General features: G+C 40.9%; 1 protein-coding gene across 4 annotated transcripts in view; it reads left to right on the forward strand.

Annotated features, from left to right (window-relative positions):
* LOC138785644 (transducin-like enhancer protein 1) overlaps nt 1-25282 on the forward strand; it is a 44423-nt gene that overhangs the window by 11100 nt on the left and 8041 nt on the right. Inside the window, exons 5-16 of one of the 4 annotated variants that reach the window (XM_069961799.1) lie at nt 5038-5100; nt 6664-6768; nt 13386-13590; nt 14222-14238; nt 16423-16539; nt 17877-17930; nt 18037-18189; nt 19480-19624; nt 20357-20550; nt 21299-21375; nt 22137-22386; nt 23185-23432. In XM_069961799.1, the coding sequence (XP_069817900.1) occupies nt 5038-5100; nt 6664-6768; nt 13386-13590; nt 14222-14238; nt 16423-16539; nt 17877-17930; nt 18037-18189; nt 19480-19624; nt 20357-20550; nt 21299-21375; nt 22137-22386; nt 23185-23432 (1628 nt within the window). The remainder of the gene's footprint in view (nt 1-5037; nt 5101-6663; nt 6769-13385; nt 13591-14221; nt 14239-16422; nt 16540-17876; nt 17931-18036; nt 18190-19479; nt 19625-20356; nt 20551-21298; nt 21376-22136; nt 22387-23184; nt 23433-25282) is intronic. The other 3 variants (XM_069961800.1, XM_069961801.1, XM_069961802.1) reach the window with 3 other exon arrangements.

Raw genomic sequence — 25282 nt, forward strand, 5'->3', positions numbered from 1 at the left:
TTCTCCTCCCACAGCCCTCACAAAGTTTGTTCTCCGCTCTGTGAAAACAGTGCGATGTCTCACAGACTTGTCAGGCACTCAAGGGTTATCATGTTTCATACTATGGTTAAAAGTTCTGACATGCTAAAGATGTACAAGAGCAAAACTCTTGAGATCTTGACAAGGGTCTTCTGCTGCCAATTGGCTTTATGTCAGCAACAGTTCAGCTGCTAGTGAGCTGGCCACTATTTCCTCTCGGCTCTGTGGAGAGAGAGCTTCTCTCGCTGACTTCATAGTTCTCTTCTCATCGTGTTGTTTAAGAACATTTTCTTCTACATTAGTATACATCCGTAGTGCCGCAATATCTTTGTTCACATTTAGAATTTTATTTAAATTTTTTTGCACACCAGCCTTGGTATGCAAGTTGACTTATCGTCCATATCTCAAAGATTAAAATGTGCCCAGTGCAGCTGCAATCCCAGACATGGCTCATGAGTGGTGCTATTCTGGTTGACTTTTAGACATGCCTGTTGCAGTCGTGATATGAGTGCCTATTTTGGTAGTTGGTGCTCATCTAAAAAGCCTAAGCTGTGTTCCCACATTTGTGGTCGCCACACGTGGGCAAAACCATTCTTGCATGCAGTCACCATTAGCAGCACGATGTTGCTGCTGATCTCGGCAACACTACAATGCTTGATTGTGCAGACAGGGCCTCATGAACAATCACTGGATCATTTGTGCAGCCCATTACTTATATCATTCTTTGGCTGCACACCCCCTGGTTAAACAGAGTAATATACAGCCTATTGGTGACTGTTTTACTGACTTTACCTCCACCTGTTAAAAGGGAATGTGTCATCAGAAAATGACTTTAAATTACATTTTTATGTTAAACACGTTTAAGTATTTTTGGTGGCATTTTTTTTTCTTCTAATTTTCCTTTTTTTCATCTATTATAAAATCCTGAGATCTTGCAGTTTTCTTTCTCACCAATGGGGCTAAAACTAAGCTAAGGCTTCCTATTCTGTCTGTTGTGATGAGTCTGCTGTAAAGTGATCTGTAAATCATTACAGCAAAATGTGACACCAGTAGATAGCATTGATACAATACAATAGCAGATCCCTATGGAATTACCTTTTTAAAGGTCACAGAGCATGCTCAATGTTTTACATTCATCTCAAGGGGACAGAGTCTGTCTATTTTCCTCTATGTCCTTAAGTACATTTTAGTATCTGACTCTAATTAGTAAAAGAAAATTTAGGCGACACTTTCCCTTTAAGGGCCCTTAGTGTAGTTCTTGGTGCTCTTGTTGTGTTATGGAAAGTGCACTTGTCTAGTGATAAAATAACAACTAAATGTTACTTTTTGTGCAGCACCTTCAGTTTTTCCATGTGTGAACTATGACTGTGCTTTACTGGTACATAAATGAATGAAAGAAACAAAAGTATGTAGGAAGGGCATGTGCAGATAGCGGTTGTTAATCCCAAATGCTCTTTGAGATCCAACCTCTGCAGTTTGTCATCTTCCAGTTAATATGGCAGTAAAGAGGAGATGAATGTGGCTACTTTCCTAAGCCTTTTACTCCGGAGACCTGTAAATTTGATTGGCTGCTCCAATTCCAGCAGAATCATTCGATTTGAGAGCAATAGAGAGATAAGATATCCAATTACCCAAATGATTTGCAGGGTTAGCCAACGTTGTCATGGAGACACGACTTGGAACAAATTAAATTTTGAGCAATAAAATAATTTTAAAGCTCATTTGGGATCAGAGAAATTTGGCAGTGGCATACACCTGAATTGATTCTTAGCTTGACATGCTGTTTGACATTGATATACTGTAGGGAGCGCAGCTTCCAGATCCATATGATTCTACTTTTTTAGTGGATCGTTCCTTAGTAATTCACAAATGCACCTTCCTGCCATTCACTCGCTGCAAGTTTATTTTATCACACAGCAGAAAGTTTGTTTATAAAGCTTATGGGGGGGGGGGGAATCTACTTTTTTTTTTTTTTTAAATCCTATATTGTATCTGTGTCTGTGTCTACTTGTAAAATTAATGGCCTGCCTTTTAGACGCTGGTTGGGGGAGGGACTGCCCGGCTGTGTTTGTGTGGTTTCTCCTTAACCAATCAATTAATGGATTCCTGGTTTACATAATGAGTGCCAAGCATTTAAGAAGAGTGGCGTGGATTTAAAAAGGAAAAATGCTCAGCGCAGAGCATTTCCCCCCTTCCCATATGTCTGCTGTTAGACAGATGGAGATGAAAATTGCTCTGAGGTCAATAAGCCATTTGCAGCGTTCTCACTGCCTTCGATTTTTCTCTCATCCGCCACACAGATTATCTCAAATGATTCAGTAATGACAAAAAGTGCAACATTGACCTTTATTCCTTTGTGGTTTACAATGTTGCATAGTATAAATGGCAGGAAGTCCATTTTTATGTCTAGGAGGACTTTTCAGCTATTGAGCCAGGCCTTTTAACCCTATGTCACTAACTGAAAGCCAGTTTGAAATGTATATACAGTACTTTGAAATATATATTTGTGTATATATATATATATATATATATATATATATATATATATATATATATTTACACTCTATCTCATTGTAATTTTTTTTTTCTTAAGTATATTATTTCTATCATTAGTCGTCGAAGTATTAAAGTCTCCGGATCATTAATGCATTTCATTGTTAGAGAATTTTCAGAAAATATCTAAGGTATTGATACGCAGTGGTCATGCCTACGTGGGCAGTAGATTGATTTATTGATTGATTTTTGTTTGGATACCGTAATATATAATGGATACTGTAATATATATAAGATGTACTCACTGAAAACAAGGTGCTTTCTAAGGCATGTTGACCATTGTTCTACTGTTTGTTTATATTACATATATATCATTGATAAGATTCTAAAAAAAAAGTTTCCTTAGACACTAAGGGTACTATTACACGGAACGATAATCGGCCGATTATCGTTCCATGTAATAAATACAACGATCAGCCGATGACGGCGATCATCGGCTGATCGTTAATATAGGTTCTGACCTATTTTTGTCGGCCGCGCACTGCTGCGTGTAATAGCGGTGCGCGGGCGGCGACTAACGATATACATTACCCATCCACGTTCCAGGGCTGCTGCTGCGGTCTTCTTCCTGGGTCCCGCGCACTGTAAAGTCAGAGTGGCCTGTCAGCTGACAGGCCACTCTGACGTTACAGCGCGCGGGACCCGGGGAGAAGAAGACCGCAGCAGCCCTGGAACGTGGATGGGTAATGTATATAGTTATGCAAGGGCATAACCTTGCAGCCCTTGTTTAACGATTATCGGGCCGTGTAATATCGCTGCTCGTTTACAGGTATTATCGGGCCCTGCTCGGCCCGAGTAATACCACCCTAAGTTCCAGGTAATTGTTAAGCGCATTGTTTGGTAAGACTTAGGTGTAAGCTCACTGCTTGGATTTGCTGGATGCTGTAGTTTTTCTGCTAATTTTAGTAATCCTTAACATAGCAGCAGAGCTCTTGAATGGAGGGCTACAAGCTTGTCATTTGCAAATAAACCCTGGTCATCGTTCAGATAGCAGGAACCAATGAGTTAGGTTGTGTTTCTGTCCTTTGATAGGCTGTACACTTGAGCCGGCTATTAAAAATGAACACACTCAAGAGAGTCGGCATTAGGAACATAAACAATTAAGAGCTCTTGAGATGTTCTGAGAGCTGCCATACAAATACAAGAGCCTTTTCCTGACATTGTAGGCTGTGGTTTATGGTGCCAAAGAACTTGGACAATTATTACTCTTCTGTCTGCCAGTGCTGCTTCAAGCATGAAGGATTTGGTTTATTCCTGCTTATCTTGATTTGCAGTGCTGGGCTGAATATACACATTACAGATTTGTATTCTGGCCACAGAGCCACTCAGAAAGCTACAGAGATACATAATTGCTGATATCCTTGAAACATTGCACTTGAGGATATTTGTTGCAGATCCTAAGTACTGCTTTTTGTCTCCCTTATGCACATGCTAGCCTTTTATAATGTATTTGTGCGGCGGTCCACCCTTCCCAAGCTCTTAGGGTATCTGATTGTTCAGAAAACTACTAGAAGGTGGTGTAGGTTTTGTAGTCTAACATTGACACTGTCATGGCTTATTTTATTGACTGATAGACTGCTCATGTTGCTGTTTGGGGTGCCATGGCATCAAAAGTTGAAGTCGTGATCAAAGCATCCACCGATGTGGAAGTAGAAAGTTTACAAGTTACATTTTATGCGGGGGTGTCCCCATTATGTTAAAAGGCGAAAATTTTGATCCATATTCCAAGTATTTAGACACCAGGCCACCAAGCACGATGGCTCAGTGGTTAGCACTAGCCTTGCAGCGCTGGAGTCCTGGGTTCAAATCCCACCAAGGGCAACATCTGCAAAGAGTTTGTATGTTCACTCTGTGTTTGCGTGGGCTTCCTCCGGGTACTCCGGTTTCCTCCCACACCTCCCAAAAGAAGAAAAAAAAAAACAGGTGAAGCGCTGCGGAATCTGTGTGCGCTATACAAAATTTTTTTATACTTGCGTGGCATTTAGGAGATCACGGTCTTGAGTTCCTTGTAATAAAAATATATATTTGGGAAATTCTCGACTTTGTTTAGCTCACTGAAGGCTTTGTACTCGCATTGTTTGCAGGGACTTTTGTGCACAAGTATAGAGAGAAAATAGTGCTCTTATTGTGGAGTCTGTAGAAGCAAAAGTAAGCAAAGTTTTTCGATTGAGAGCCATAGGGGAAATTTTTGCACCATAAGTACAAGACAAGAATTTAAAAAAATAAATAAATAAAAATGTTCATAACATTTAAGGCGGATGGTATGTTGTGGTCAGTTTACCTTTGACGTGGTACATGGTATGAACCTAGCATTTTGAGGCTTAAAATTTAGCTGGTTATCAAACCAGTTAATACTTTGTTAAATAGCTCTTCCCTTTTGTAAAAGTCACTGACTATTATTCATTTTTTTATTTTTTTATGATCGCCTTTTTTCTGTTTATTTACATACTTTTTTCTCCACCGCAGACAGAAATTGCCAAGAGACTGAACACGATTTGTGCACAAGTCATCCCATTTCTTTCTCAGGAAGTAAGTAAAATGCTGGCTGCTAAAGTGCAATTATGCTACTTCTGTTTGCAAATTAGTTAGCTTTACAATGTTAATTTTATCGCGTTGCATAAGTGTGAAGAACATCTGTTCTAGTAATGGTGTGTGGAGCCCCCTGCTTCTTTACATAACAGATTGCAGGGCAGGCTATGGGAATGGAGAATACGGGTGCTTCGTATATCAAAGAACACTATTCTAATTACTGTACAAAAGCAAACCGCATTAGGACAAACAGCGGAGACCTGCGTGTTAGTGATAGATGACTAGCAAAAGGTACTTTGTAAATATAATGACTCCAAACTACTATAATTTGAGGTGTAACATTCTCTCCTGCTAGCTCCTTGACTCAGTATGTAGTTAACATTTGCCAGTTATTGTGTGTGTGTGTGTGTGTGTGTGTGTGTGTGTGTGTGTGTGTGTGTGTGTATATACATCTTTTTCCATCTAGATGGGTACAAAGTTAATGCTGAGGCCAGCTTTGCATGGCAGTAATGGGCCTACATTGGAGTGTTGTGGCAGTATGTATGCAGGTCCCTTCCTGTTCTAACTGAACCATAGGGATTTATGTTGGGTTCATTAGAATCCCAGATGTCGGGGTATTATTTGCCCTGTTATAGCCATGTGAAACCGGTATTAAAGGCACCTTTACTCTGAGACAGTGTTCACTGTGTGCATTTGAAAGGAAAGTCATTAGTTTGGGTTATCATGAAAGCGCAGTGGAACTACCTTTTTCTCTTAAGGTTAGGGCTACACAGCAACTCATTGCAACTAATAATAGTTTGTTGCAATCTAATCCAAATACTAAACCGGCACTGCTCAACCACTCATGGCTTCTTCCTTGTACCTTTTGCAGTAGTCTTAAGTTTTCTACAGGTGGTGCTCAGGCAAAAATAGTGCATAGTCATAATGAATCCAATGGAGAATATAAATTCCGGCATTCACACAGAGATTCCTAATAACAAAGATTATCCATATGGCATTACACCAGTGGCAAAAGAACACGGCACAGGATTCACCACAGGTTGTCAATGGCTGTTTTGTGATAAAGGCTGCTCCTCCTGGTTATGGCCTGGAAGAATTGGTCATTGCCTGCGGCACATCCTGTGCAGTGTTATACCACTAGACCAGGGATGGGGAACCTTTGGTCCTCCAGCTGTTGCAAAACTAAGTTCCCATCATGCTTGCACAGCTAAAGCTTTGGGTATTGTAGTTTTGCACCAGCTGGAGGGCCAAAGATTCCCCATCCCTGCACTAGTGTAATGCAATCAAAAGGATTGAAATAAAAGTTCGAGGAATCGCTGGTTGAGAGAATTTCTTTTCTCCATTCTCCTTCAGATCATGTCGGCTTGCAGCATTAGAGGTGCCGCACTGTAACATGTTAGTGCAATTAAAACCGCATGTCCATCAAGACACATGTTCGCTAGTTGTAATGTAGATACTTGACACTCAATAGACTCTTGGAGAGGCTACCACACTTTACATCAGGGGTGCATTACTTTTTCTTTTCTAAAATAGTTGTTTGAATAATATTTTTTCCCCCTACAGCATCAGCAACAGGTGGCTCAGGCCGTAGAGCGTGCCAAACAAGTGACAATGGCAGAGCTGAATGCCATCATCGGGGTACGTGGCCTTCCAGGTCTACCTCCTACAGTGTGTATAACCAGCTTTCTTTACTTAATGTTTTATATAATGTTTTGTCCTGTTGCATAAGAATATCTATCACTGTATGCTATCTAACCACACTAGAAAAGACTATTACCAAGCTCTTCCAGGGTGGTGCCTGAGTTATTTATGACACATTTACTACCTGGGTGTCTTGGTTTCCTTCATGGGACCTCAACATAAGGTTACATTGGGTACCATCAGCAATTTTAGGAATGGGGTCATCTACCTTGGAAATTGTCCTCTAGCTTGCATGGCTTCACCTTTTTAAAGCGACTCTGTACCCACAATCTGACCCCCCCCCCCCCCCCCCCCCCCCCCCCCCAAACCACTTGTACCTTCAGATAGCTGCTTTCAATCAAAGATCTCTCCTGGGGTCCGTTCGGCAGGGGATGCAGTTATTGTCATAAAAACAACTTTTAATCCGCCATCACTGTCTCTAACGGCCGGGGCTTACATTTGTATATGCATTAGGCTGGCACACACTCTGTCCTTCCTCCCCACCCTCCTCGTCATTAGGAATGCTCCAGGCAGATTGCTTTCTATTCCCCACCTGTGTGTCTAATGAACATGGACTGGATCGTTAATACACCTGTGCAAAGCTCAAACAGCAGTAAATGTTCCTGGAGCATTCCTAATGATGAGGAGGGTGGGGAGGAAGGACAGAGAGGTTGTGGCAGCCTAATGCATATACAAATGTAAGCCCCGGCTGTTAGACACAGCGCTGCCGGATTAAAAGTTGTCTTTATGACAATAACTGCATCCCTTGCCAAACGGATCCCAGGAGAGATCTTAAATTAAAAGCAGCTATCCGAAGGTATAAGTGGTTTGGAGGGGACAGATTGTGGGTACAGAGTCCCTTTAAGCTTTTACCTGTTTTGGTTAATTTACAAAGGTTGAACTGCCTGGCAAGTTGAGCTATAGAGGGTTAAGGCTATAATGGCATTCGTACGTGGGAGAATGGGCAAACCAAGACATCCAACAAATTGGCTAAGCAGCGCTTATTGGGTGTAAGGATTATTACATTTGGTATTCTGATACATATCTTTGTTTGTCTTTGTCAATGTTGTGAATATTATGTGAATTGCAGATTTGTGTCCTTGTTTGTTTGCTCCTTTATTTTTATATTGCTTAAAGTTCTGATTTCATAGTCCAAAGATTGGCATGGGAATATCATCTTGAATAGGGCCCGTTTACACTACAGAATTGGCGCGGAGACTCCATTTGGAACCCCTGCCCGTTGACTCTGTGCCAAATCCCGTCTGCTATCTCTTTCAGTGGAAGGCCTCTTGCACCTCTGCTCTCCACACCTTCCCCCTCAAAGAATTTACATGTTAATTCTTTGAGCAGAGAGACACAGAGCGGAGGAACGTGGAATCTCTGCGCTGATTCCGTAGTGTGAACGGGCCCTAAGGCAGATCTTGCATTGCATTGTCTTTAGGAGGATGTCCTGATATTTAGCTTAATCCTATACCTATGACGTGGATGCCAGTTAATGGCATCTGTCATAGCTTAGTTTCTATGTTAAGATGTGTATACATATAAACAATATATCAATTTCTGTTATATAATTTACATATCTTTTACAAATATGTATACTTGAATACTCCCTTTTGTTAGGAAAACAGTTGACCAATGCCTGCAAGCAGAGATCCATCAGCATTGAGATGGAGGGGCCACCACTAAAACCCATTGTGCTCCTGGCACCTTTTGGGTATAGTCACTATTGGCAGGTTCATTGCAGAAACCCCCCTACTAGCCGCTAGGTGTACCTCTGCTAATTGTGATATATTGGAGTGGGGAGGGGTTGGCTCTTTTATGGGTCAGCTGCAGGGACCTTTGGCTTTGGTTTGTTTTTATTATAAGCGTTACCCTAAATATGTCAAGTTATAGCCCAGCACCTAGTATTTTTACTTGAACTGTGGCTTAAAGAGCAAAAGCTTCAAAACCTGATTAAAAAAAACCTGCTCCTTAGCTGGACCTGCATAATTGTGACAACCCTGGAATAAAAAAAGAAAAAACAGACTGAGTGAGATGTCCATTGAACATAATAAAGGCCTTTGTCGTCTCATTTGAGCCCCTATTATGTATAGGTGGCACAGTGCAGGGTGTTAAACTCCCCTTTCAATGACATGGTGCAAATTGCCCCTCACTGTTGTTCGAAATTGTTCGCCAAACCCCAAGGGGCTATTTCATCAATGTCCATTTCTGAAATATGGCGCTAGATTGAGCAGCTTGTCTGTGCTTATTTATTTAATTGCCTGACATGATGGTGTCTTGCAGGTTTTAGTATATCTCCCCCCTCCGTCTCCCTCCTCCACCCCTGCCTTTTAATCTGTTTGTTGCTTAATGCTGCCTCCGTGTGACTGTCAATCACAAGTTATTTGTTACGCATTAATGAATTCACTGAACCGTGCATTCCTCCCTCTGTGTGAATTCAATTATTCCCGCCACACAGTCTGGAGTATTTCTGCCGGGTTTCTGGCCTCCCAACACAGGCAGAAAGAAGTAGCCGCATCAAGGAGCTGTCCTTTCTGATTTTATTCATGTGAGCGGCTTGAGCTGATTCAGATTACTCATTTATCAATTTATGTTAATTGCTTGTGAGAAGATGCCCTGCTGGTCTTTATGGTTCCCTCAGACACTTTGTAATGATAATTAGACATGCTGCTGTATGGATTAACAGTGCCATAGTCCAGTGACGTCTGCAGACAATGGGACCAGTTAATCCATCTGTGCTTAAAATTACATCCCAACTGGAGACGGAGGGAGAGAAAAAAAAACATAAAAACGCGGGAGGATTAGTGCCGATAAAAGAATGAGTCTCAGCTTGAAAACTCTCCTTTCATCAGTTTCTCAATTGCAGATCTGCAGTTGGTTTGCCTGTGGTAAGCCATTGGCAGTCAATTAGGTGAAATAAACTGGGAGGGTGACCTTCATTTCCTTTTAATAGCTTTTTCCTCCCTGAAATGGGGAGCTTCAGTGGATTTTCAGCTTACGTTTTATTCAAGCCGCTTTATTACACTTGACAGCTTAGCCTTGCATAAACATTCCCTCCCCTAACCTTCTTCACTCCGCCACCCTCCCTCCCCCCCCTTCTAAATGCGGCTCTTCATTTACATCGCCCACTCCCCAAATGCTGAGCTTATTTTACATGTGAACAGCTATTGAACACATTTAAATCAATATACGTAATCCAATCTGCGCAGGAAGATCACTTTCATTTATTTTGCATGAGCATTAGTGCCTGTGTTCCGCTCTTAAATTTTATTTTTTTTTTTCCCCGTGCTTAAATATGATTGGTTAATTTGCATATGTTAAGTGATCAATACCCATATAGAGCCAGGCAATGATCCTCCTTCAGCTTCTGCATTTCTCACTTAAAAGAGCCTTTTGTGCATCCCGCAGAATCACAGGAGCATAAAATTGGGTTGACAATTCGCTGGACCTTTGCTCCCCTTCATTGAAAATGCAGTGTGTCAACCTGTATCCCTGGAGGGGAGGGGATTGGAGGAGCCTCTGTCTGTTGCTAGAAGCAGCAGCTGCATTGGAAGTATGCACTGGCCGGTTTGATAGCAGCTGTCAGTATTGTTGAGCAGGCAGACTTAGCAGACAGAACAATAGAGGGGGGGCATGCTCCTGAGGAGCAGCGTCTTTCACCCTGGAGAAAAGAAATAGTAATTTAACGGTTTAGACACCTATTAGGAGTGAGAAAGATCATGTGTTTTCTCATGCAAATAAGGCAGACATAATTCTCCTATCAAGTTTGGCTCCGCTTCCCAGCAGCAGCCAATTTGTGATGGTGGTGGGCTAAAATATTTCAGCACCCCCACACAAAAAAAACATGAATGGTCATGTATATCAATACATTTTAATAGAACAGGCTGAGGCTTCCTCAGGGCCCTTTTGCACTGGGAATATATAGGTGTTCCCCAATTTTTTTTTTTTTTCTTCCTCTTCTTGCTGTTTGTTTACATAAATGTCTTTAGTGGCCTCTTAGCTGGCAATCTGCATAGAAAACTGGTCGGATAGGTTTGCTGGCACAGGAACTTCCACAAGCTGTGATCATTTCTTACATAATGTTTTATGATTGAGCATTCTGTCAAAAGTCTGTGTGCCCGCACCGAGCCAGCATCAGCGGATTGAGTTGTCTGTCTCCTAACAGGCTCTCTTTGCATGAGGTGATTGGCTAAAGGATTAGCAAGATGCTGGTTTATTTCGCTCCTTGGCTGTGGTTGCCAGCTATATCTAGGATTGTAGTGTGTGAAGCTTAAGAGGATGAGGTTAACCTCTTGAGGGCTTATTTGTGTGAGTATCTAGTTAATCCTTGGAAAGCCTATAAATAACTAGGTTGCATATATTGTCCTGCATATTATATGGCAGGTGTGGTGGGGATCTCCCCAAATTTTAGAATTGCCTTTTCCCTTTAGGTTGTCTTTTTGGAAGGTCTTTATTAATAATGGAGGATTGGAGCTGTCGTTGTCATCTGTTAAATTAATCCTGGTTTGCTTTTATCTTTTCTCCAGTTTGTAATCTGTTGGCTTTAGTTTCCAATCCCTAGATTTAGTATCAGCTATCCACTGCAGGCTGCTTCCAGAGTGCTGTCTCAGTACTGCGTGTAGTATTACGGGTGTTAAATTTAAGCTTAATAGTCTGCTCCCTGCTAAGGACGGTATATAGGATTCTGATCATTTTTGGGTGTCTAACATCCTGGTAGTATTTAGACTTGTCTGCAGATCTCCCATGTGATCACACCTTTTACTCGCTGCTGCCACTATGTGGCTGGGTTGTAGGTTACAAGATGCTTATTGGTGTGTATTGGCTTCTTCTGCTTAGCATGATAGTTGAATATTGCACTTTTTTAAGTAGTAATGCATCACTTTGCCTCATTGGATATAGTATGGAGCTTAGTGCTGATGAGTATATATTTCCTTATACACTCAATGGCTAATGTAAAAGTTCTTTCTGCACAAAATTATTTGTCTCCACCAAGTTTATGCTTAAGTTTATTTATAAAGCGCCCTTAATTCCAGAGAGCTACTTAAAAAAAAAAAAATCATTCATTGTAATCACATTAACGACTTTTCATATTCTATCTTCTCATCTAAACACCTATTGTTTAAAAGAGAGTCCTCACTGCTAAACGAGCGATTAAAGTAGCAGTTCACAATTTTTTTTTTTTTTTACTGTTCTCCCCCCGGTAGCATCTGGCACGTATACTTACCAAAGGTGATTGGTGTCCTGGGGTGCCGTTCAAATCCGAGGCGTGCTTACATCTGCCTGTGCTGTGACTCCTCTTCTCTGTTCTGTCATTATATGGCGGAAGTCACTCGCTTTCATGCATTCTCTATGGAAGCGCGTGACTTCCGTCGTTCAAAGAAGAGGACTCACAGAAGAGGCGAATGTGAGCGCGCGCCCGATTTGAACGGCACCGTGGGACATTGAACAGCTTTGGTAAGTATACGTGCCAGCCACTACCGGGGGGGTTCAAAAAAAAAAATTTGTTAACTGCTACTTTAAGCTATTTGTGTGCGTAAAAGGACTCTTACAGAACTTGATCATAGATTAGTTCTGCTTTTACAGCATGGTCTCATTCCCTTGAGTAGAGGTTTAGCTGCAATATCATATGCATTCCATAGACTAGTGTAGTGCTATTTCTTGTAGTGTGTGTGTGTGTTTTTTTTTTTTTTTTTTTTTTTTTTTTTCCTTTGGGGGGGGGGGGGGTTTATGTATTTAAGTGTTACTAGTATTTTAAAGTTTTGATCAGTCAGGATCTAGGTGTTCAGACACTCACTGATCATTAGAATGAGTAGGGAGAAGTGCTCCACTAAGAGCTTCTCTCCTAGTTTCTCCTCTTCCTGCAGGAGGCAGACTTTATAAAGTCTATAGACTGCGGCATGGAGATAAGCATTTACCTGAACCCCTCTCTCCACTTGTTCAAGTGATTGTTGGGTTGTCTGCACCCAGACTCCAACCACACATTAAAAGGGTTATTCAGGATCTACTTTTTTTTTTTTTTTTGCGAGAAAAAAAAAAAAACCAAAACTGTCTGCAGGTTGTGTGTGGGACTGTTCACCTCTAGTTCAGTGGGCCACACTGAAACTGAGGACAAGAGTGATGTGATTTCTGGAATTAAAAAAAAAAAAAAAAAACTGCCATGTTTTTTAAGCCTGGATAACCCCTTTAAGTAGCAGAGGTCAAATAACTTGAAAGATGTGTGTGGAATATGTTGACTTGTTAGTATTAGAAATGAGTGAGTCTCGAGCTCGCTCAGTTTCGTTTGGACTTGAATGCTGTGCATTTGATTACAGGTGACTGAAGAAGGTGGATGCAGCCCTAGGGGGGTCCTGGAAAACATGGGTATAGCTATAGGCTGTATCCATGTTTTCAAGGACTCCAGGGCAGCATCCAACTTCAGCAGCCACTGGTAATCAAATGCAGAGTGTTCAGATTTGGACGAACTTGGCTGTGCTTGAGATTTGTTCATCTCTAGTTACTTGCTGACAACTTAAACCGAGTTACCGTTTCATTGCCATATAATTCATATATCTTTCTTTTTTCATTTCTGCTTGGGAAAACCCTGTGTGAACGAATCTGCACCACAGCAGCAGCAGCTACAAGCTCAACATTTATCGCATAGTCATGGACCACCAGTGCCTCTAACTCCACATCCGTCAGGACTACAGCCTCCCGGTATGCCACCTCTAGGAAGCAGTGCCGGCCTCCTTGCCCTTTCTAATGCACTTGGTGGGCAATCTCACCTTGCCATAAAGGATGACAAGAAGCATCACGATTCAGACCACCATAGAGGTGAGAGGCATGGAAAGCAGACATAGGATTTTTAAGATTTTCTTTTATATTTTTTTTTGCATTTTTCTACCCACTTATGTTTGCAATATAATGTTTAAAATAAAGATAAGCACTCTGTAACCATGATTTGTCATTATTGTCTATAGCCATACTGGCCTAACTATATATATGCCATAGCACTCAAGGTCGAGTTATATATGACTCTTTACCTTCTAGGGGTAATAAACTTTACATAGCTTGGACGGGAAGGTATATGTACAGAATGTAGTAAGCCTATTGATCTTTGTACAGTGTGTATATTCATTCTGATATTAGAACTTGTAACAGTCTGCAATGTTTTTGCATTGTGTCAAAAACTTTTGTTTGTTTTTTTTGCCTACCACAATTAATGCAAAGTTAACTGCAGCAAAAGCAACACCATGTAATCTGCAGCATAACGGGCACATTTGCACTTTTAATTCTTGTTTGGTTGTTCATGTAAAATGTAAATGATTTACTATGAATGGAAAATAAAACGCCCTTGAAAGACTTCTAATTTGTCATTTTTATTTTCTTTTTTTTTTTTTGTTTTGTGTTTTTGCTTCTTTACCACAATGGACTTGACTGCATTTGTGGGTTTCCTCATGAGCAGAGAGAGAGCCAGGAACAGTAAGTAATGCGATTCAAGCTTACATGCTCACTCCTCAAATTTGCCTGCATAAGAAAACTATCCATCCAGCTTCAGATGGCGTTAAATGGGTTGTCCAGGATTAAATACACAGCTACTATCTGCCACAAACAACACCACACCTGTCCTCTGTTTGTATGCAGTACTACAACTGTGCTTCATTCACGTCAGCTGCAATACCACACTCAAACTGAGGGCATAAGTGGTGCTGTTTCTGGAAGATGTTTTCTTATCCTGGATAACCCCTTTTAATGGGGCCATGTTTTAACATCTATATTACAGCTGCATCACCCTGACCCCTCTGTGGTTCAGATAAACTGATCCTAGATCACTGCAGAGTTCTCTAGTGAACTGTGGTCACTGTATACAATATGTGCATGGAAATCTAGCTGCGTATATCCTTATTTATTGTTCCTTCATTTTTACATTCTCTGCTATAGGGGTGATCTTTACTCCATTTTCAGTCCATTAGTTCACTAAATGTTTGAATGTGCAAAATATGACCTCCCAAAAGCTTTATCAAAATGTAGTGTGGGTTGCTAACCATAGAAACCTCCCCTCTTCCCCTAGCTCTGGTTTTTGCCGAACATGCTCCAAACATTCCCGTCCTTTTCACATCAGTGGTTAACTTTTTTTTTTTTTTTTGCTGTAAATATATATTTTTGTACTTTGTTTCAAAACATTGTTCTAGCATACATATTGCAGTTTTGTTTTTTTTGGAGGAGGGGGCGTCGGGTCACATGCTTCATTCAAAGGTTACAGCTGTTCCCTTTACAGAATTGTCAACCTGAGATTGGGTTAAAAAATGGGTGAGAAAGCAAGAACAAAGAGTTAAAGAAAGGCACATTTAATTTATTAGACTTTTCGAAGCTGACATTTTTATAGATCCTCAGTGTCCCAGAGTCAGAAGTTGTTCCCCTTTGACTTGGAGAACCTCTTGTTTTCCTCCATATTTCAGTCTGCTGATGCCTGAAAACTAGAGATAAGCTCATTTACCTGGTTTATGATGATTGACATCAAACGTAAAAGGGTTGTAAACTTCTCTCTGTTTGTCCTCTGTTGTAAATGACCTGGATTCCCTTGGATACTACTTACGTTGGTTCTTCCGTGGCTTCCCAGGGAATATATGATAAACTGTTATATTCCCCATGAAGTTACTGATGAACCTCTGCAGGATGCATCCAAAGGGACGTCTTTGCTGCCTACACCTAATGGACTGAAGTAAATAAGGTTCTTTGAGATCATATGTGCACAAATGTTCTATTCTGAGGCCTCTGTGTAAAGGGTGTAATATTGTAGAGTATTCTGGTGGTGACTCTGCTCTATGCACTTATTCATTGCCTTTTTTAGATTCTGTACCTTCTTAGGTTTGGCTCAAAGCAGTAGCTTTTAAGCAGCTGAACATTTTTAACTTTTAAACATGACAGCTAATCACCGATCTAGAGTAGTCTAAGTTACGATTGCCCTTATACATGAGCTGTTTAATACGTTATTAAATGAGCACTCATGGAAAAAAAAACTGCACTATGTAGAAGGTTTTGTAATTGATACACAAATACTTATATATCTGTACATGAAGGCTTTGGAAGTCTATAACATATCAGTTTTACACAGTCACACAGTCTGCTCAGCTCCCCAAAATAGCAATAAGAACCTTAAAGGACACAACCCTTCTACCTCTCATTCTAGAAATGTGGAGGTCTCAGCACCTAGATATCATTAATAAAAACTACATAATTTTTTTTTATTTTTTTTTTTATGTTGGGTGATCTTGGAATAACCCTTCTGTATCAGGCTTTGCACTGATTGATTTAGTGGCTTAGTACCTGTTAAATGACTCGCCAAGTTTTCAGTTCAGGTTCTTGGCTGCCTTAGCCAATAGGGGCTTTGTGAGCACGGAGATGACCGAAATGCCTTCTCGTTAACCCCAGGTTTGGGCTTGCACTGTAACAAGTCATGCAACCTTTGCAAATCCACCCCACATCTGAAAGAGGCACAGCTGACATTTGTTTTTAAGTTTCGGAAGCATTAATGTTTCCTTACACATTCACATACGTTCATACCAGGATTTTGCGTTATGTAGGTTGTGTGGCTGTGGTTACTATCAGTTTAACAACTGAATACAAATTATTTGAACATTATTTTTATTTTTTTCCTTTTTGCAGAGTAATTCTTTGTTGCTTTCTGACAGTCTGCGAGGAGCAGATAAAAGGCGAAATGGACCAGATTACTCTAATGACCTCAAAAAAAGGAAAGTGGATGATAAGGATTCAAGCCACTATGTAAGTTGCTAAACCTTTCCTGCTAAATAGTGCCCAGTGAGAGCCTTGCGTAATGTTTTTGGGATCAATTCCCAATTGTTACTCAGAGATCTATTTTATTGCGCACTATCTTTATTAGATATGACATTGACCAGAAAAACTGTTACATTTTATAAAAAAAATATTTAATATAGCAAAAAGTGGCCCAAAAAAGTAATGGTATAAGTCATCCCTTAGATTAGACAGAGAAAAAAACAGAAGGTGCAACAGCAACCCACAGGTGCAAGGGCTTACCGTATATACTCCTCCCAGTGTACACACGGCAAACACCTGCTCTGTAGATATTAAAATATAAAAAATTTAGAAAAAGTGAGAATCTTAGCAAACTATTTGATCCGAGTGTACAATGTCACCACGTTAAGGCGTCCCCAGAGACACGGTCCCTACTCCAGCAAGGTGTTTGCCGTGTGTACACTGGGAGGAGTATATACGGTAAGCCCTTGTACCTGTGGGTTGCTGTTGCACCTTCTTTTTTTTCCTGTACTTAAGCCACAAGCAGCGTGCAGCCTGCAGTGTGAACAGAGTCATAGATGTGCTGCCAAAATTTCCCTTAGATTAGACAGGAAGGTTTCTAGGAAATTGCTGCCTGACAACCCATTGAGACCAATTCTTGCACAGGCCATTGTAACTGTTCGCTATGGATTTTATATTGCATACCTGCCTGAAATCTGCAGCATAGTACAGTGCATGTGAACATACCCTATAGCTGAAGAAGCACTGTGCTTTCACGAGATGACCAAAATCACCCCTAACTTTAATAAGTCACACTTGATGTTACCATGGAGTATAAACAGGAGCACTCTGTACCTGACTGCTAACATTGGCACATGCTTATAGACCCTTTAATGGTGATCCTTGCCTACCCTAAGCAAAATATCTTGACCTCGGAAGAGCTGGTAAAGCCATCGGTTGCTTCACTTCAGAGATTTGACTGCACAATGCAGGCTAAAGCTGCAAATGGAAACCTAAATACTTGGCAGTACACTTAGGAGATGTGCTCCAGCCCTCTGATAACCCTGTCTCACAAAGCAAAGTTATTTCCTGTTTGTCTTTCAAGAAGCCAGACACAGTTAACAGTCTTGGTTTTCCGGTTTGAAAGGCAAGCATTTCCAGTAGTTTCACAAAGTCTAATACAGATGACAAAACACGCAGGGACAGCAGGGGTCACATTTCTGGAACCTTTGAGAATGTACTTTATATTCACTATAGTTTCATGTATAGTTCTCTTGTGTGTTACCGATAAACAATTTTAGTCTTGCATTATTATTTATTTTTTTATTTTTTTTGTTTGTTTGCAGGATAGTGACGGGGACAAAAGTGACGACAATTTAGTAGTGGATGTTTCCAATGAGGTGAGCCTTGCTTTTTAGTGTTCAGTAAAAGTGAATTTGTTAGCTTGAAGCGTGTTTTACATATTGTGGTACAATAGTAACACACAACTTTCTGCACCTCCTGAAGGATCCTTCTTCCCCAAGAGCAAGTCCAGCTCATTCACCAAGGGAAAATGGAATCGACAAAAGCAGGTTAATGAAGAAAGATGCATCAAGTAGTCCGGCCTCTACAGCATCATCAGGGAGCTCAACATCCTTAAAATCTAAAGAAATGAGTATGGTAGGTAAATTTATGAAAATGATCAACTGATACCCACTAGTGTTCCTTTTCACCTGCTGCAGAGATGCTGGTGGAGTGCAAGCAAAATGCAGTACCAGGCTATAAAGTGGAAGGTGATAATGCGGTTTCCACCACACTTGGAGATCCAACATGATTATGGTTGGTTGCGGGCCGTCACTTTCTTACAAAATTGGTATAAATACTAGCCGCCTATCACATCACATCATTCTGAACAGTTTCTTCCAAAAATGAAGTCATATTGGCTTTGCCAATCCCGCACTATGCACATTCGGACACTTTCCAGTGGTCTCTGAACATAAGCACATAGGCTTGGCATGTAACTGCGGCAGCCAGTTACTAGAAGGGGCCTGGAAGCAGTGAGAAGTGAGAGATCGGCAAGGTCCATATAACTTATTTTACAATTATTCTAAAGCCGTTTTCACAAAGTTTCCAAGGGACTAGACAGTTTTTTTGCCACTGTTTGTTTAAAGGTGTACTCCAGAGAATATTGCATCAATAAAGTTATATTACTTTGTAATAGAGCTTTATTAAAATGTATAATTTTAGATTTTTATACTTTTTCATAAGGCATAGCAGCAAGAGGAAACATGGGGCTGTCCCCTACCACCAACAGTTGTATTGGCTACCCCAGCTCTGGTCCCCATTCCCCCCCACCCTGATCAAGAGTTGTGTGGTTGTGTTGCTTTATTTTAATGCACTTATTTAGTTTTCAATGGGGAAATAGTTGTCAAATCCTCTTTAAATATTTATTTATGTATTTTACGTGTGTGTGAAATTTGCTTATGCATTGTAGTGGAAAAATACACTACGCAGAACATGGCATTTGGCTGTGGTTCCTGCATTAAGTGATGGCAAATCCATGAGGCCTTTATTTTCCATAAGCTTAGTAGGCCAATTGTAAATGTATTGGATGTAGAGCGATTTTTGTGCCAGATAGTCCTTAATTTGTCAAGCTCTGTGAAAAGACCACATTGAGGAAATTATATGCAGGCTTAGAAATTAGTTTTAAACAATCTCCTCTATGCGACTGTGGCTAGGGGAAAAAAAATGTGTAACACTTTCTACAGATCTGAGTTTTCGTTTTGGCAGTAGAATTAAAGGTCAACATTTCTTTCTCACAAGTTAATGCTGTCAACATTGTGTGGATTTATGAAAATTGGCTGAAGGAGCGGGTAGTAGATGCCCAGTATCCCAGCTGCTGTTGTGATAAATTGTGTAATATGGCCTGGATTAAAAATAATACTCATTTAATTTGTTTAATGATACTAGCATGAAAAAGCCAGCACGCCTGTTCTGAAATCAAGCACGCCAACTCCTCGTAGTGATGTACCGACTCCCGGCACAAGTGCTACGTCGGGTCTTCGTCCAGGACTTGGCAAGCCTCCCTCCATGGACCCTCTGGTTAACCAAGCTGGTAAGAATTCCCTTTTTCTTCTCGGCTGTTTACACTGCATATGTTACGTCCATAATACCCCATGAATCTTAAATATGTTTTTCTCCCCTTTCCTCCCATCAAAGAGGGCTGATGAATAACAGATGTTTGCACTCAATTTTCAGCAGCTGCACCACTTTCAGGCTGACTGTTTACACTTGGCTTTATTTTAATTCCAAATACTCCAATTTTCAGAAAGGCAGGCTGAAGATATCCATCTCCTTATTCTCAGTGTAATGCCGTTCTCAAACCCATAATTCCCAGTTCCAGTTGGTTAATATTTGCTATATGCATACAGCAAATGAACGCAGCAATGTTTACTTTCACAGGCAAGTCCTTTCATGTAAATCCTTGAAGAAATCTATTTTCCTTTGTGAAGCGACTATTAAAATTCAGGAGTCTGGCCTAGAATAAGATTAATTCCAGATCTCTCGGCCTTTATCTTTTCGGTTTTGGCACAGGCAAATATATTGTAAACATAGATCGGGCTGTGTTTTCTTAAGTAAAACAGGGGTGAAATTCCATTACAGTAAAAGGCAAGTCTGTAAAGCCGAAAAGTGCTCAGGCGTCACCAGTCCTTTACGGTATGCGTAGCCAGCCAGCAAGGATGCCGTATTAGAAGAGGGTGCACATTCATCCTTGTGTAGGTCACAGTTTGTGATGTATGACGACACATAGTAAGCACTTGATCCTTTTCTCTTTTTTTTCTTCCAGCTGCTGCTGGTTTGAGGACACCACTAGCAGTTCCAGGTCCCTATGCTGCTCCATTTGGAATGGTACCCCATGCTGGAATGAATGGTGAACTTACCAGTCCAGGAGCGGCCTATGCAAGTTTACATAATATGTCCCCGCAGATGAGCGCGGCAGCTGCAGCTGCTGCTGTTGTGGCTTATGGCAGGTCTCCAATGGTAAGCTTATTTTATTGCAAATACTTAAGAGCCTGCATTTGTTTTATAAAAAGGTAAAGAGGTTGCACTCAAACATTCTGCATTGCGCTGACTGAGGTTAATACTGTGTGTCATAAACTTCCCAGTATAGAATAGCATGCCTGTACTGAAGATTCTCCATGACATAGGCAGAGTGATAGTAGCACTGAAGGAAGAGGTTACTACTACTTCTGCATAAGGCTAGCGTACCACAGCGGCAATTTATGGTTGTAGTTCCTGCTCAGAGCATGTGTTGACACATACAGGCATCAGGGATGCTTTAAGTTTGGTTCATTAGACCCGCAGTTGGCTAGAGACGTATGCCTTTAATACAGATGCTAAAATGCAGTGAAATTAGCTTAAATATTCTCTGTAAAATCCATGCTGCATGGTTTACACTGCAGATTTGGCTCCAGATTTCATTCTTTAAATCTAGAGCAAATCTGTGGCCTAATCCTGAGAAATACTGTCTAATATAAAGCATGTAAAGCAGAGGTAAAAATCTTCAGCCTGAAGCTGATTCACCCCCCCACTGCATGAAGACAGATATTTGTGCGGGTATTCTGCAGCGTTAATAACCGCAGCAATAACGTTAGGAAGCCCAGCCTAACCCTGGGCAGTATATTTAAGAGGCTGTAGTCAGTTGATTTTGTAGTTACTTGGTTGGTTGCTACTAGTGACTTTTACATAAAAATATTAACTGTAGGTTCCTCCTTTAAATTTTGTACAGGTTGGCTTTGAAACTCCTCCTCATATGAGAGTGCCAGGAATCCCTCCAAACTTAGCTGGAATCCCTGGAGGAAAACCGTACGTATACATTTATCTCCTGTATCTTGCCAATTAGATATGTATGCGGTTTGTTTTCTATTTAGCTATAAAAGTAACCTGTCATGTCTTGGTATAATCTGCTAGCTGCATGTTGGTTGGTACTGAGTATATAGTTTTGAGGAAGAAAAAGGTGAGCTGACTTGCCGAACTGTTTATTTTCGGCAACTTTCTTCTAACCCTTGGCATTTGACTTGCTGGATTTTGACGGCTGGAGAAGTTGGATGCCACCCTAGGGAGTCTTGGAAAATATGGATACATAGGCTGTGTCCATTTTTTTTCCCCGGCAGTCAACGTTTTCAGCTGCTGGGAGTCAAATGCTAAGGGGAACCTTGTGGCTTCAGTGTATTAAAGTATAATGTAACTCCTTCCCCAGTAGAGGGGGTCAAATATCTAAATATCCTACCAGAAGGGAAGGGTTTGCAGGTTAAAGTACAGTAAGTGGAAGCACAGCTGTTCTTACTTAGATTGTTTAGCCGTCACAGAAGATGTATGTCAGGAGAGAAAATCCTCCTATGTTTATAGGTTTCAGCCTCTAATTGTTTTCCATGCTTCAGGCCAAATCGGAAACTATATTTAATGAATGTTAAGTGTTTTCCTGCTTGCTGCATGACATCTATGTGTTTGTCTTCAAAAGCATCAGAGCCACCAGGCAATTATTCCAGATCACATTGTAGAGCCGCTCGTGCTGCAATCTAGGTGTTCCTTGCATCATTGTTTAATGTCATTCTCCCCTTCCCTAGGGCTTATTCATTTCACGTTACCGCAGATGGCCAGATGCAGCCGGTCCCATTCCCTCCTGATGCACTCATTGGCCCAGGAATCCCTCGACACGCGCGACAGATAAACACTCTAAATCACGGGGAGGTGGTATGTGCCGTTACCATCAGCAACCCCACAAGACATGTGTACACTGGTGGGAAAGGATGTGTCAAAGTCTGGGATATTAGCCAGCCTGGCAACAAAAGTCCCGTCTCTCAGCTGGACTGCTTGGTAAGTGAGCAGGAACGGGTGTTCTAGGTAATTTCTCCTTGGAGAATGAAGAAGGAAATGCTTTTCTGCTCTTAAGCTTTTGTTGTTTTAAAGGCTTGAATACTGTCAGAACAAGTTTTCTAGCTTGTCTTATAAGTACAGTTTTGGCACAGGCCGAGTGTATTTTTGCTCCGTTTGTGTATTTTATAAGTGGAGCCCTGCGTTAATGTTGGTTTTGCCAGTTCTCTAGTATTTCAGGTGCGATCCTAGGTAAAGTATTGTATGCTTAGCTGTTCATCACTTTACACACTGGCATGAGTATTGTATTCTGACTGCTTATGATCACTTTGCCTCATGTTCTGCTCCACCTAAGTACTACTTCATTGTGTGATAGCTGAAAGAATTGATTCTCATGCTCTGTAGCCAGAGCCTCGGTGATCTCCACTGTGTCTGTGTGTGTTTACTCTCCTTGTTTGCCAAGTAGGTGGTTGGAAATTGTTAGATGACGGTTATGAAAAATAATCTTAGGACTTGGCGTTGCTATGATGAGTGTTTACCTAGGCTTCTCCAGTCGAACACGTACAGACTGCCTTTGTCATTTAGTTTGATGGAATGTACCTGTGCAAATAATAATGTACTATTTATAATATTAGAGTAGTAAAAGTATTTAACTTATAACCACAGAACTGATAGGCTGAACTGATGCTCATGGCTGCAACTTGACTGTTTTTGTGCCTAGAGGACCTTTCTGACTTGTATTTGTACTATAACTACACAGTGCAAAACATATAACTTTTATCTTTTTCTTCCCTTCTATAGAATAGAGATAACTATATCAGGTCGTGTAAGTTACTTCCTGATGGATGCACTCTGATTGTTGGAGGGGAAGCCAGCACGTTATCCATATGGGACCTGGCAGCTCCTACCCCACGTATAAAAGCCGAGCTGACATCATCCGCTCCTGCCTGCTATGCTCTGGCCATCAGCCCCGATTCCAAAGTCTGCTTCTCCTGCTGTAGTGATGGCAACATTGCAGTGTGGGACTTGCACAATCAGACCCTTGTGAGGTAAGTAAGAGCACTCCCTATTGATGTTGTAAGAAAATGTCATGTCTAAAGCACTAAAATCTAGTGCTGATATATTTTATTCCTGTATTAGGATCAATAATCCTATGACTACAGATAGTTCCTATTGTATTTTACACTTGTCCTCTGAGGCACATTATAAATATTTCTATTTTTGCACTTTTTTTTTTTAATTTGGAGCTCTGACCACAGTCAGAGCTGTTTTGAGCTCCCGAAGTTGTGTGGTCACCAGTATTAACTTAGTAACAGGTGACACCACTAATACCTGCTGTAAAATATTATATACCATCTATAGTCAGTGGTTTGCAAATAGATGAATAAATAATTTCTATTACTAGTGACTGACAAACTTCTGCTTGGCTCTCCTTGAAGAGTGGAGCTAGCATCTGTGACCATACACTGCTGCTTCACCTTTGAGTAGACCTGAAGGGAAAGGGGTTCAGTTCCCAATGCCATGTTAACTAACTTGACACACTAGCTTTTTTTTCACCCAACCCCAGAGTTGCAAACTGCACAGGCAAGTGACAAACTTTTTTCGCAATTGTTTCCCACTTGCTCTCCAGTTTGGGAAGGCACAACTTACACTGGGGGATCGGGTTGCTGAGACAACAGTCCCGTGCCAGGGTGAGTTCTCTGTACTAGGCCTAGTAGAGTAGAGCTTTTGTACCAAACTATGTTCACACTGTATTTTGAGGCCCAAAAACAAGCAAAATATTTTCACCATAATTAAAGGTGTGGAACTTTACAGACACAGGATGACTTATCGAACTGGCTCAGTTGCTCCTAGCAGCCAATCAGATTTCATTTTTCTTTTCTCAGACTCTTTGAAAAATAAAAAGTGGAATCGGATTGGTTGCTAGGGGTAACTGAGCCACTTCTACGTTACACAAATTTGATAAATCTCCCCCATTGTGTTTTTCTGTGGTTTAATACATCCATTTTACACCTTAATAATACATCCAAAAACTGTCAGTAAACCTAGCCATAGAAACAAAGTAAATCTTCAAACCTCAAGAAAAAGGCTATGCTTCCACATGTGCTTTTAATTTGCATTCTGAATGCTGTGGAAAGGGTATAACGTTGCCAGGGATAGCACCAGCATTGTGCGGCCGTTGGGGGAAGAGCCCTCCTGGTTTTCAGTGTTCCAATTGGATTCTGAACACAATGTTTTAAATTTAATGCTTATGGACAGCTATTTAAAAGGGTTTAAAGGGGTTATCCAGCATTAGAAAAACATGACCACTTTCTTCTAGAGACAGCACCACTCTTGTCTCCAGTTTGGGTGAGGGTTTTTCAGCTCTGTTCCATTGGCGTGAATGGAGCTTGATTCCAAATCACACCTGAACTGGAGAGAAGAGTGGTGCTGTCCCTTTAATATAGATGCCTCGTGTTTCTTTTTTTCGTGTGACTCTTCTTGTTAATACCCAGACTAGAAAAGAATCTTCAGTGGTTATCTTTTTTTTTTTTTTTTTTTTTTTGCCAGAGAAATAGAATCCCTTCTAGGGAGGTCAGGTAGACGGGAAGCCAGATTTCTCCTTAAATAATGACAGATATTTTGATGGCTTTCCTTGAGGGTAATGTCACTTTATTAAAGAGAAATGCTGACACAAAGTTCTGGGGATGTGACCTTTTGTATTTTATGTTCCATGACCCTGGCAGTTGGAATATCTTAATACCAGCGGTGAATGCCAAAAGGGTTAAACAAGGCTTAGCAGGGATTTTTATTTAATTGCTCTTAGAGCTAGGTTGTATGTAGCTCACATCTTTTTGAATCCTATTAGGTTGGCAAACCTGCTTGTATGGAAGGCCAGCAAACTATTCTGTCTGGAATA

This window comes from Dendropsophus ebraccatus, chromosome 3 (assembly GCF_027789765.1).
Source record: "Dendropsophus ebraccatus isolate aDenEbr1 chromosome 3, aDenEbr1.pat, whole genome shotgun sequence".
NCBI classification, from domain to species: domain Eukaryota; kingdom Metazoa; phylum Chordata; class Amphibia; order Anura; family Hylidae; genus Dendropsophus; species Dendropsophus ebraccatus.